This window comes from Lutra lutra, chromosome 1 (assembly GCF_902655055.1).
Source record: "Lutra lutra chromosome 1, mLutLut1.2, whole genome shotgun sequence".
Taxonomy (NCBI): Eukaryota; Metazoa; Chordata; class Mammalia; order Carnivora; family Mustelidae; genus Lutra; species Lutra lutra.
The window spans coordinates 142,547,311-142,559,367 of record NC_062278.1 but is presented as its reverse complement, the minus strand read 5'-3'; the positions used below and the strand labels follow the sequence as shown (position 1 = coordinate 142,559,367).

At 39.9% G+C, this 12,057-nt stretch overlaps 2 protein-coding genes across 9 annotated transcripts in view; one reads left to right on the top strand and one right to left on the bottom strand.

The window, feature by feature from the left end:
* Window positions 1-12,057, bottom strand: part of LOC125105039 (ubiquitin-conjugating enzyme E2 E1) — an 82,464-nt gene that overhangs the window by 4,509 nt on the left and 65,898 nt on the right. The gene's annotated exons all lie outside the window — the stretch shown is intronic.
* Window positions 1-12,057, top strand: part of NKIRAS1 (NFKB inhibitor interacting Ras like 1) — a 65,973-nt gene that overhangs the window by 37,092 nt on the left and 16,824 nt on the right. Inside the window, exon 6 of one of the 8 annotated variants that reach the window (XM_047738002.1) lies at window positions 3,215-3,260. The exons of 5 other annotated variants lie outside the window; for them this stretch is intronic. In XM_047738002.1, coding sequence (XP_047593958.1) covers window positions 3,215-3,260 — 46 coding nt within the window. Of the gene's footprint in view, window positions 1-1,829; window positions 3,128-3,214; window positions 3,261-12,057 lie in introns of those variants that run through there. 2 more of the 8 variants (XM_047738039.1, XM_047738033.1) reach the window with 2 other exon arrangements.

The following is a 12,057-nucleotide window of genomic DNA, read 5'->3' as shown; positions in this document are numbered from 1 at the left end:
ACTTTCCACAAACCCACTACAGATTTTTCTTTCAGAATGAGCTTACAAAAGAAAACCAGAAAGAAACAAAAGCTAGAGAAGAAAACATAATGTGGCAAAAAAGGAGGGAGAAAATATAGATAAAAGAACATGAGCTAATGGGAAGAGTAGAGCCAAACTGGCCAAGAGGCAGAGAGCTTGGATAATGACTTGAGCACTTATTAGCTATGTGACCCTGAGCAAGTCACTAAACCTAAACACAAATTCTCAGGAATGTTTTGATAATTAAAATGGGGGGTGGCATCTCTGTAGAAAAAGAGACTCAGCAGTTTCTCATTAAATGGTAGTGATCATAATAATTCATAACAGTTATGAATTATTCTACTGATTCAAATAGTATGGTCCTTTAATATCCTTTGTGATTGGTATTCTTCAGAACTATTATAAGACTTGTTTTAGACTGGACAAGGTGGGATATAAGGAGAACTTTTAATCAGTTTTCTACTTCTAGGAACATGAGGTAACCTCCAGTGAAAGGATACTCTCCTGATACAGCTTCAAACCCTGAGGTTAGAACTGGTCCTTGGTTATCTGGTCTGCCTACGTGTTTGCATCCAGTGTATGTTTCTGGGCAAAAAGTCTATATACACTGGCCATTACCAGCTGGGACACCTGTTTACCAGACTAGAATTAACTGAAAAGTGGACTAATGAGGTAAAGACACCACTGATACAGAGGTTGCAGATAACAGATGAACTATCCTATTTAGTCTGGTTCATCTAGTTCATGGTATCTAAGGTTTAAAGGCTAAAAGGCAAAGACAATCATCTGCTGTAAACCTCTCTTTTTACAGATGAGGAACCAAGGCCTGAAGGAGAAGCTAGGCCATCTAAAACCCAGTAATGGCAGCATTCCATACAGTTTACCTCATAGTCAGCTTAGTAATGCTAAGAAAGAGACCCAGAAAAAAAAATTAAACAATAAAGTCAGTCTAACCCTAGAGGTGACATGTTGACATGGGCCCGATTCTGTTGGCCCCTCGGTACAGAAAAAAGAACAAAGGTTTAACAATATAGCACTATATGCAGCTTTTGTGGATTGTATGGAAAACTGTAATTTCCAAACTTCATTGTTACTCAACATCACCTATAGAACTTTCAAGTGAGAGGATGAGACCCCTCATCCTAGGCCTACTGAATTTAGAATATTCGGAAGGGACTTAAGAATCTATGGTGATCTTTAAACAGGTATTGGTTGCTTCTGGGAATCACTGGTACAAGTTACTGAAAGACAATCAGTTTAGAACATAAGCTTTAACATTACAGCTTATCACCTATGATACAAGTAGATATTCAAATCAAGGTGGCTACTTGTGTGTAATCAGCTTTCAGTCTGGGGTATAAACTTTTCTGAAAGTTCAGAAAAAAAGAGACAGGGCATTAAGGAATCAAGTATACAATATAAACATAACTATAATTTAAAAAGTAACATGCTTTGTTAAACTTTGAAAACTGATAATAAAAGTGGGGTATATTAAGAAAAATAATACTAAATGAAATAATATGAAAAGTAGTTGAAATCCTAAAGCATGCAACAGGAACCCTGGAGGAAACTAAACAGCATGGATCCCTAATCTACAGGTCCTCAGCCAGGGCACTTGGGAGTTACAGGGAAGGATGAGAACCCATTGGAAGGACAAAGCATTGCTGCTTGATGAAAAATTTTACTCACCTTAAAGCTGTTACTGGAGAAATTCATATAACTTTTTGTCATATGCATTTTATTAATCATAGAATGAAACAAAAATTATGGCCCTGCAAATCTTCTGCCCCTTTTTTTTTCCCTTCCAGATTGTCACTGTAAAAGTTAGGATCTACTGGTCTAGAAGGTGGGTAAAGAGACCTATGGGGGGAGTGGTGAGGGCACAAGTTTACAACTTTCAGAAGGCTACTGTGAAGGTGAATGAGGAACAAGAGAATCTTTACATGGGACACTACCAGGAAAGGTCTGTTCCAGCACCCCACCCTCTTCTCTATAAAATGACTAACTAGGTTTACCCACAGGTCAGCATATTTCTTTACCAACCTTCTGTCCCCACCCTTTAAGATACCTTTTAGTTTCACAATAAGAAATACAACTTAAGTTTGAAACACTTATGGAAGTGTACTTTAGAATAGCATGTGATCTAAATTAGTAATTACTAAAATGATTATAAAGTATGGGAGATGGGGGTGTTTAAGAGAATGAGAACCAAAAAAAAAAAAAGAAAAAAAAACCACACACACACACACAAAAACAAGTCCCCATTTGAAGATGTTGCAACATTAACTGTGATTAGAATCTTGGCATGAGGCTGAGACTGAGAAGGTGGAAGGAGACCATGCATTTGCCTTTCACATTTTGTTAGAGAATTGGTTTATTCATAACAAAAACACCTTTCAAAATAAACGTATAATACACAGAACTCTTACACAAGGCAAAAGAAAAAAAATTGCCCTTGATTCAGTCTTTTTTCCTTCTAGTCCAAATAAATAGAGCTGTGGCAAACATTTTAAGAAAAATAATAGTCAAGGGCACCTGGCTGGCTCAGCTGGTAGAGCATGCGACACTTGATCTTGGGGTTTTGAGTTCAAGCTCCACACTGGGTGTAGAGTTTACTTTAAAAAAAAAAAGAAAGAAAAAACTCATTCCTATTTTTGACTCAGTATTTTCTTACTTCTGTAATGGTTTCTGACTTCAGAGAGATACATTAACATTAGCAGCAGGAATTGTCATGAACCACAGCCTTCTTCTGAAGGGACATCTGCCTACTGACTGATCAGCAACAAACTTAATGACAAGGACTCTTACCTCCAACAGCCTTTCCCTTAATGCTTGAAACCCATGTTTCCTCTAGTAACCACGGGACAAGGTGGCTACATGTCATACTTCTTATGCCTTATTAATACATATTATATTAGTAATAGCATTTGAATAGTATAAAATGTTATCAATACAAGTCATTTAAGGTATAATCCTAAGAAATAAAACCAATTAGAAAAACTGTCATTAGAGCAGTCTTCCAAAATTTGATGTGCTTTCTGGATTGATCTGAAAATTTCTAAGATGATCATATAAGCTAATGTTTAAGCTTTAATTTGTTTTAAAATCATGTTGTTGTTGTTTTTTTAAGTCCTCCCCCATTCCCATCCTCAATACTAACTTACTATAGACTACTGTTCTTCCATATCAACAGCAACCGAAGATGCATTTCAGTTTTTAAAGAACATCCTGGAAGTAAGGTATAATTATAATCAGTGTTTTTAAATATTATATTTCTATCTGATCAATTTTTAAAATTTTTATTGGGAGAGATGACCCCTGCATACAAAGAAACCCTAACTCAGATATTATTTTTGGCATAATTCTAAAAAGCTTAGTTATTGTGGTCTCAAAGTTGAGGGTAAAGGCTTGGAAGATGAAAAGATAAGGAACATGCTAAAGACAAGCATTTGGATAGCAACAGCACAAAGTAAGTGAAAAATGGAGCAAGTTAGCAAATGTGCCGGCATATTTCAAAAAAGGGTAGATAGAGACTCATGATCAACTGAGTTAGAAGTTCTTTCTACCCACCTAAAAATCCCAAGTAACCTCTCAAACCAGTTGCTTATATAAAATGTATTCGGTCATAAAATCCTCCAAACTCCCACATTCTCACTGCCTCAAAGCAGTCGTTCTCAGTAGAGGATGGTTTTGGCCCCCAGGTGATATTTAGAGATATTTTGGGATGTCACTGCTAGGAGGGAGTGTGCTACTGTCACCTAGTGGGTGACAGCCAGAGGTGCTGCTAAACATTCTCCAATGTACCAGGCACCAGATAGCACCCTACAACAAAGAATTCTCTCAAGGGGCGCCTGGGTCAGGTCTGCCTTTGGCTCACATCATGATCCCAGGGTCCTGGGATCAGGCCCCACATCAGGCTTCCTGCTCAGCGAGGAGCCCGCTTCTCCCCCTGCTTGTGCGTTCTCTGTCAAATAATAAATCATTTTAAAAAATTCTCTTTCAACTCAAAATGTCAATAGTGCCAAGGCTGAGAATCCTGCTTAGAGAAATGTGCTCAAGGTAGCCCTAATAAGGTAAGAGCTTCACAGTTTGAATCCACTGTCAGGCTCTAGTGCCCATCCTCTTTTCTGTTTTACTGCTGTGTGTGGTACAGGGGGAAGAAAAAATCAGTATCCAGGGTTGTTTTTAAAAGTTAGATTTGCATATGCCCTAAACATTCCATAGACCCCTGATAACTCAAAATGTGGTCCCTGGGGACAAAGCAACATCAGCATCCTCTGGAATTTTGTTAGAAATGCAGATTTAGACTCCACCCACACCTAATGCATCAGAATTTGCACATTAAAATTTTGAGATTCTAGCTACAGAGGACATTAAGTGGCAAATGAATGCCAACGCTTTTTTTTTTTTAAAGATTTTATTTATTTGACAGAGATCACAAGTGGGCAGAGAGAGAGAGAGAGAGAGAGAGGAGGAAGCAGGCTCCCTGCAGAGCAGAGAGCCCGATGTGGGACTCGATCCCAGGACCCTGAGATCATGACCTGAGCTGAAGGCAGAGGCTTAACCACTGAGCCACCCAGGTGCCCCAACTCTACCTTTTGATCTAAGTTTAAATTACCAATTATATTCTCTAGCTCTTGGGGTGCCTAGGTGGCTCAGTGGGTTAAAGCCTCTGCCTTCAGCTCAGGTCATGGTCCTGGGATGGAGCCCTGCATCAGGCACTCCAAGGCTCAGTGGGGAGCCTGCTTCTCCCTCTCCCTCTGCCTGCCTCTCTGCCAACTTGTGATCTCTGTCTGTCAAATAAATAAATAAAATCTTTAAAAAAAAAATTCTCTAGCTCTTTCCTTCATTACCTATAATTATCTGCAGTAAGAAACAAGTATCAACCCTGGTAATGCTTACTAAGTACCATATAGAGAACTTAGAAAATGCTTATAGGAAGAGACCCACAATCAAATCTATATTCCCGACAACCCACTATTCAAAATCCATTCTTAATTTACTCTTCTGCTAAGAAATTAAAAGAGAATAAGACAGAATAGTATGAATGCAGCAATCTACCAGAGGGAATCCTCATCGCCCACAATTATGTCCCAGTAGACCTACTACTCTCCAGGGAATGAAAGCTGCCTTCTCCGTGACATCTATATAGCACATGCAGAGGAATTTTATAAAAAATGAAAAAAAGCTTCTTGTTCTCACCATCCCTCCATAAAACAGTTGCTATCTGTAACCTAGAAGTGAGTGGCAGAAGGAACTCGAAAAATCAGAAAACCTCAGTAAGGTGACTATTAACACACTAGTGACATGGTTTGGTGAGGTGACATTGCTATTACAAAGTGGGTCGCTCACTTACTGATAACTAAGAGAATCCTCCTACAAAGTGGTACTGCAGGGGATGTACATCCAGGTTACCATTCCCTGGGAAGAATTACAGTTTAAAGGCCAACCTAAAGGACTCCTATGTAAGAATTCACATCAATAGTATCCAGTATATCTAAGCAGTTGCTCTGGAACAAAGTGGGCCCAAATAGGGGATTACAGTTTCCTACACATGGGAGGAAAACAGACTCAAGACACTTAAGATCTAGAACAAGATGATCCATGTCCACTAAGAATGGTGTTCCCATGGAGGCCCCCCAAATCATGTCCTATCGACTTTGAGGAAATGGTGCCTTTCTCCCAGCAAAAGGGGATAAACCTTCAAAGGAATTTGATACAACTTTTCAATCTGATTTTAGGCCTCTAGAAGCTGTACAGTTCATTTCTGATGTCTGTTCCAAACTGGAAAGTGGACAGATTGGCAGGTATTTACATGCACTGCTACAGCTATGTGGCTACACAATCTCTCGTAGATCAGATTTTAAGTCTCTAGAGAATAGTGATTTTCCACACATACTACAGGGCTTAGTGTAATAGTAATTAGCAGTATTTAATTAGCTGGCAAAATACGTACCATTGTTCAGAATTACATGATAATATTTTCAAATTTGGTGAAATAACAAAACACTACAAGAGCTCAATCTTGCTCAGCTAGCCATTTAATTGTGTTTTTACCTTATATGTTGCTGCTTTAGAAAATAATCCAGGCTTTCTGGAAATCTACACTTCAGTCTTGAAGAAAGAAAATCAGATGCACGAGTAAGGACACAATTTTAAAAAGAAAACTCGTTTCATAGTAATTTGAAAGAGACAACAGTAGGGTAGTAAAACAAGCAGATCTACAACACTGTGAACATCGGTGGGTCCTTACTGTCAAGGAGGGATGGCTGAATAATGACAGTGTTTAGTAAACGGAACTAAAAATCACACTTTAGGGGAGCCTGGGTGGCTCAGTCAGTGAAGTGTCTGCCTTCAGCTCAGGTCATGATCCCAGGGTCCCAGGATTGAGTCCCACATGCGGCTCCCTGCTCAGTAGGGAGTTTGCTTCTCCCTCTCCCCCGATCGTGCTGTTCTCTCTCAATAAAATCTTAAGAAAAATTAAAATAAAAATCATGCTTTAACTTTTGGACTGCTGATATACGAAGTAGAGGTTAAAGGTACCAAGCAAGTGAAATTCAAGCTAGTCAGATGTCAGGGCCTAAAAGGAAATGGGGTGGGGAAGGGTAGAGAATGGCACATAGGAATGATTAGAGAGAATTAAATAAGAGATTGGCATTTCTTGTGTCTCAAAAGCCATTTTTTTTTTCTATACAAGGTTAAATACGTAGGTGGTCAGGATAAAGGTGGATCAGACAATAGCTCTTTTCTGCAGAACTACACAAGCTTAAGAACAATTCTAATTTGCTCTTTCCCCAGAGAAGTTAGAAAAACAGGGCCAGGGGCGCCTGGGTGACTCAGTGGGTTAAAGCCTCTGCCTTCTGCTCAGGTCATGGTCCCAGGGTTCTGGGATCGAGCCCCACATCGGGCTCTCTGCTCAGCAGGGAGCCTGCTTCCTCCTCTCTCTCTCTGCCTGCCTCTCTGCCTACTTGTGATCTCTGTCAAATAAATAAATAAAATCTTAAAAAAAAAAAAAAGAAAGAAAGAAAAAAGAAAAACAGGGCCAGAACAGAATCAAGTTCTAAGGCTATTCCTCCTCCACTGAAACTAAAATAATCCAGAGGAGGATATCCACACCTTACAGTCAAGTGGTTTGAGTCCTGATTTTTTAGTTGCATTGCTTATATTAGTATATGTAACACTGCTATCTAAGTGAGTAAGTAGAAATCAATTATTAATCCTCTGGTTCTTACAGTAATCAGTTCACAAGGCCTATAAAAGCACAACCAGCTCTTCTACTGGGATGGTAACTGTACTGAGGCTAAGTGAGAGTACTGGAGGAAAGCAGAATCTCTTGTTTAGACTTTTGTAGGGGATATAGTACAGTTGTTAACACTTGTACCTTCCACACATTTAATGCAGGTCCTCAAAAGCAACAGTGTTGCAAGAAAAGCTACTCAAAGGATACAAAAATTCTCAAAAAGGAACTTACCAGGTTTAACTCAATTCTAAGATTCTACAGTGTATCTTTTGATTAGGAAATGACCACAGTTCAGTTTCTCATTCACTCACACTCAACTGCACAGCCTCCACAATGCATATGCTGCCAATCTCACACTGCAGGTGAGGCACTGGGGGGGGGGCAGGTCAGAGGGAAATGTGCAAAGTAACAGTGTAAATGCACAAGGAGCAGGTTCAACATCTTGCCATTGCCGAGAAAACTGCCTGCGCCATCTTGCTGCAGTGATTTGGGGGGGGGGGGGGGGGGGTGTCATTTATCACATGATCTGAACTCTTGTTTGGTAAAGCCTTTTTTTTTTTTTTTTAATAAAAATAATTTTAACCTTTTACTGCCCCTTTTTGCTCTTAAAAGTGAGACAAGGGCGTCTCAGAACATCCTCCTACACCACCTAGTCAGCCTGGAACTGCCCTGTCAGTCTCTTAATTGTAGCAATTTTAAGGATTCTTCATCCTCAAGGGAAATCCTCCTTCCAAGGATTTGTAAACACCTGAGGCAGGTGTCTCTCATCCTAAGTCCAGATCCCTACAACTTCCCTCAGTACAGAACTCATGTGGATTTGGAGGATAAAGATGCTTGGAGCTAAAGCTGACATTCACATCTGGGAAAGGCTAGATCAGCACTTCTCCCAAGACCCTTTCAGCAAGCCCCCAGGTCAAAACTATTTTCACAATTCTAAACAGTATTTGCCTTTTTAACTTTCCTCCTCTCACATTTGTACTGTGAAGTTTTCCTGAGACTACATAAGGTGTGATATGACAACAGAATGAATGCAGAAGCAGATAAAAAATCCAGCTGTCTTCAGATATTAAAGCAATTCGCATATATGTTAAACAGTGCCACTCTTCTAAGTGTTTTAGCTTTGGAAAACATTATTTTCATTAAAAATGTTAACATGTTTTTGTTATTTTAAAATGAATGATATTTTTAATGTTTCAGCTTTAATCTTGAATACAGTAAAATCCATAATAATTAACCATATAAACAAAAGCACTTTGGGGCCCCTAATTTTTAGGAGTGTATAATGGGGTCCTAAAATAATAAAGGTTTGAGAATGGCTAGGCAGATTACTTTAATATCAGCGTAACTAGGCAACAATTAAAAACAAAACGAAAAGTTTTAAACAGGAACTAGAAGTTGTTGGTCTCTCTGCCCTTCCCCCTCTCTCTGCAACTTGGAAACCCTAAAGTCCATGTAAGAAGTGTGACTACCCCAAAGCCTACCTACTGGAGAGACCATATGGAAAGACCGAATGAGAAGCCCCAGGTGTTCCAGCCCTTAGCCATTTGAGTCTTCTTGGCCCAAGTAGCAGACTTGTGAGTAAAGAAGCCTTCAGATAGTTCCAGTCGCCCCAGCCAGCCCCTAGATATACCAGAGGTTTATGATAAATGGTGGCTGCTGTTTTACACCACGTAGTTTTTAGGTTGTTCTGTGAACACACCGCAGGAATAACCCTCAACCAATAGCTGATGTGGAGTGGGACAATTCTGAGGCAAGTGCTTTTACTCAATTCCCCAGAGTTCCCTTTGGCAACTTTCACTGTGGGAGCACTTAATAAAAGGCATCCTTTACTGACAGTCTTTCCTACCCACCTCTACCTTTGTTTCTTACACCACTAAAAAACTACCTGTATTAGAATTCTCATCTTAAGGGTCTCCTGGGGAAAGCAAAACTGACAGACCACTGAAGTTGGACACACACTAAGGAAAAGATGAACAGATATGATTACATAAAAAGTGGAAAATCTGTAAGAGAAAGACAAACAGATTAGAAAAGGGTGAGGGAAGAGAACTGCAGTACATGATTAAGGGTTAATATCTTGACTATGAAAAAACCTGACGGGGCACCTGGGTGGCTCAGTGGGTTGAGCCTCTTTCTTTGGCTCAGGTCATGATCTCAGGGTCCTGGGATTGAGCCCCACATCGGGCTCTCTGCTCGACAGGAAGCCTGGTTCTCCCTCTCTCTGCCTGCCTCTCTGCCTACTTGTGATCTCTCTCTCTCTCTCTGTCAAATAAATAAATAAAATCTTAAAAAAAAAAAAAAGAAAGAAAAAACCTGAAACATACTAACTGCAATGGATAAAGGACTCAGGCATTTCTCAAAAGAACTCATATGACCAATAAATTCTCAATCTTACTTAGACCCAAAGGAATGCAAATTAAACACAGAGGCACATTTGCCTATCAGACTGGCAAACATTTAAAGATTGTATTTATTTATTTGACAGAGAGAGCAGGAGAGCACAAGCAGGGGGGAGCGGCAGGGAGAGGGAGAATGCGGGGCTCAATCCCAGGACCCTGATATCATGTCCTGAGCTGAATGCAGATGGTTTTAACCAAATGAGCCACCCAGATGCCCCAAGACTGGCAAATATTTTTTGTTTTGTTTGGCAAACATTTTAAAAGACTGACAAATCTGTGTTAACTGGATGATGAAATAGGCATCCTTTCCCATTGCTGGTGGGAGAGTAAATCAGTAATCATAGATTGTGATTAAGTAAAATATATTCAAATATAAATCCAATATACCCTCTGACATAGAAATTCTGCTTCTCAGAGCTTACCCTCAGGAAATGAGTGGAACATGCACATGGCTACAGTACCAGGCTATTTATAAGAACCTTATGTATGATGAAACAAGTTTGGAATGAGCTAAACTATCAATAGGAGGCAGGCTAGACTGTGGTACAACCATACAGCAGTATACTATACAGCACTTAAAAGACACAAGGTACACATACTCAACAGGGTTTTTAAGAATCCACAATGGGGGTTCCTGGGTAGCTCAATCGTTAAGCGTCTGCCTTCAGCTCAGGTCATTTCAGGGTCCCCGGAGCCCCGCATCAGGCTCCCTGCTCAGCGGACAGCCTGTGTCTCCCTCTCCCACTCCCCCTGCTTGTGTTCCCTCTCTAGGGAAATAAACAAATAAATAAAATCTTAAAAAAAAAAAAATCCACAATGTAATGTGAAGTGAGAAGGCAGACTTCCCAACAGTGTGCAAAACAACCTCATTTTCATTGTAAGACATACCACATAACCAAACTATTGATCAAGGTTGTACCTGCAGGATGAGATGCAGGGGATTTATTTTACAATAACAACGTATTTCCATTCTTAAGAATGTAACAAAGGGTAAAAGAAATGAAATCAAATTCACCTAGCAACAGAGAAAGTCAACTAATAGAGAAAGAAGTAACTGCGGTTACCCTGGGTAAGGATGCTTTCTGCCTGGAAAACCAGGCCTTCAAATTTGCAGGGATGCAGGATACTCAATCTAGGCAATTTCAGCCCAGTTTCCGTAGACTGTAGTTTAGAACAGAGTTGCTAAGGGTCTCAGAGGGGTGACTTTTGACAAGTTCATTCCTGCCTGTCACGGCCCAAATACGTGTTCAATAGTGACCCAGTGATGTACTGCATCTTCGGGTGAAGATCTACAACAGTCATTCACAGAAAATGAGTACTACTGCTCCCATCTCCAATATACAGCCCTGTGAAAGCCGTCAGTAACTATTATGGGGGTTAAGGTGTCCTGTGGTCTCCCATTAAAGGACAGATCTGGCCCTAGTACTATAAAAGCTTCTACCGACACTACCACTCTATCCTGCCATCTCCTCCCTCCTCTCTTCAAATCAGGCCCTCCCCTAACCTCTTCTTTATACCACGCTCCAGAGAGGGTGCTGAGAGAGAGACTGAACCCAGGGAGAGAATGCAAACCCTTCAACAGTATAAAGCAAAGGGGCTCAAGTTTATACAACAGCCCACAAATATTTTTCAAAACAAGGGATCTGACAGCCAACTCAGCAGACACACCCACCAAATACCAATGGTTAGCAAAGATGATCCGATCAATATCTAAATAGTCGAGATATCTAATAGTCAATTTATCTAATAGTTATTAAGACACGAAATATCTGAAGTGGATGGCTCTAACTGCAGGTAAATTGTGCCTTAAAAAGTAGATAAAGGAGAAAAATACTCTAATATGTACAGAGAAACTGATCATTTTAAATCATTCTTTCCTCTAAGCAGACTCCCTCCTGAGCAGAGAGCCCAATGCAGCCAAAGGCAGACACCTGACTGACTGAGCCATCCAGGCGCCTCTCATTATTCCCATTTTAAAGATGGGGAAGTATTCAGAAGGTTAAGTGAACGTTAAGTGATGGGTCTGTACAAAATCCTAAAGCTAGGAAATCACACTTCTGGTCAATACAACCCAGGCTTTCTTTCCTACAGTGATTTTTTTTCCCCCAATACATCCATGGAGTTTCCAATAAAATTATCTGCTTTGGACTCCCCACCAATTTTGTTTAATCACATTTACTACTCTGCCTTTCCTAACTTATTATTTCATTTGTCTTTTATACTTGGATGGAAGCTAGAATTACGAACAAGAAAATCTTATGACCTGCTAGAAGGTTATTAAAATTTCTTAAAAATTGATTCAGGTTTTTTTTTTTAAGTACATACCACATGGAGTACTACTTAGTGTGGAGGAGAGGGGATTTTAATAATAATGTGACAACTATAAAAATTGAGAAC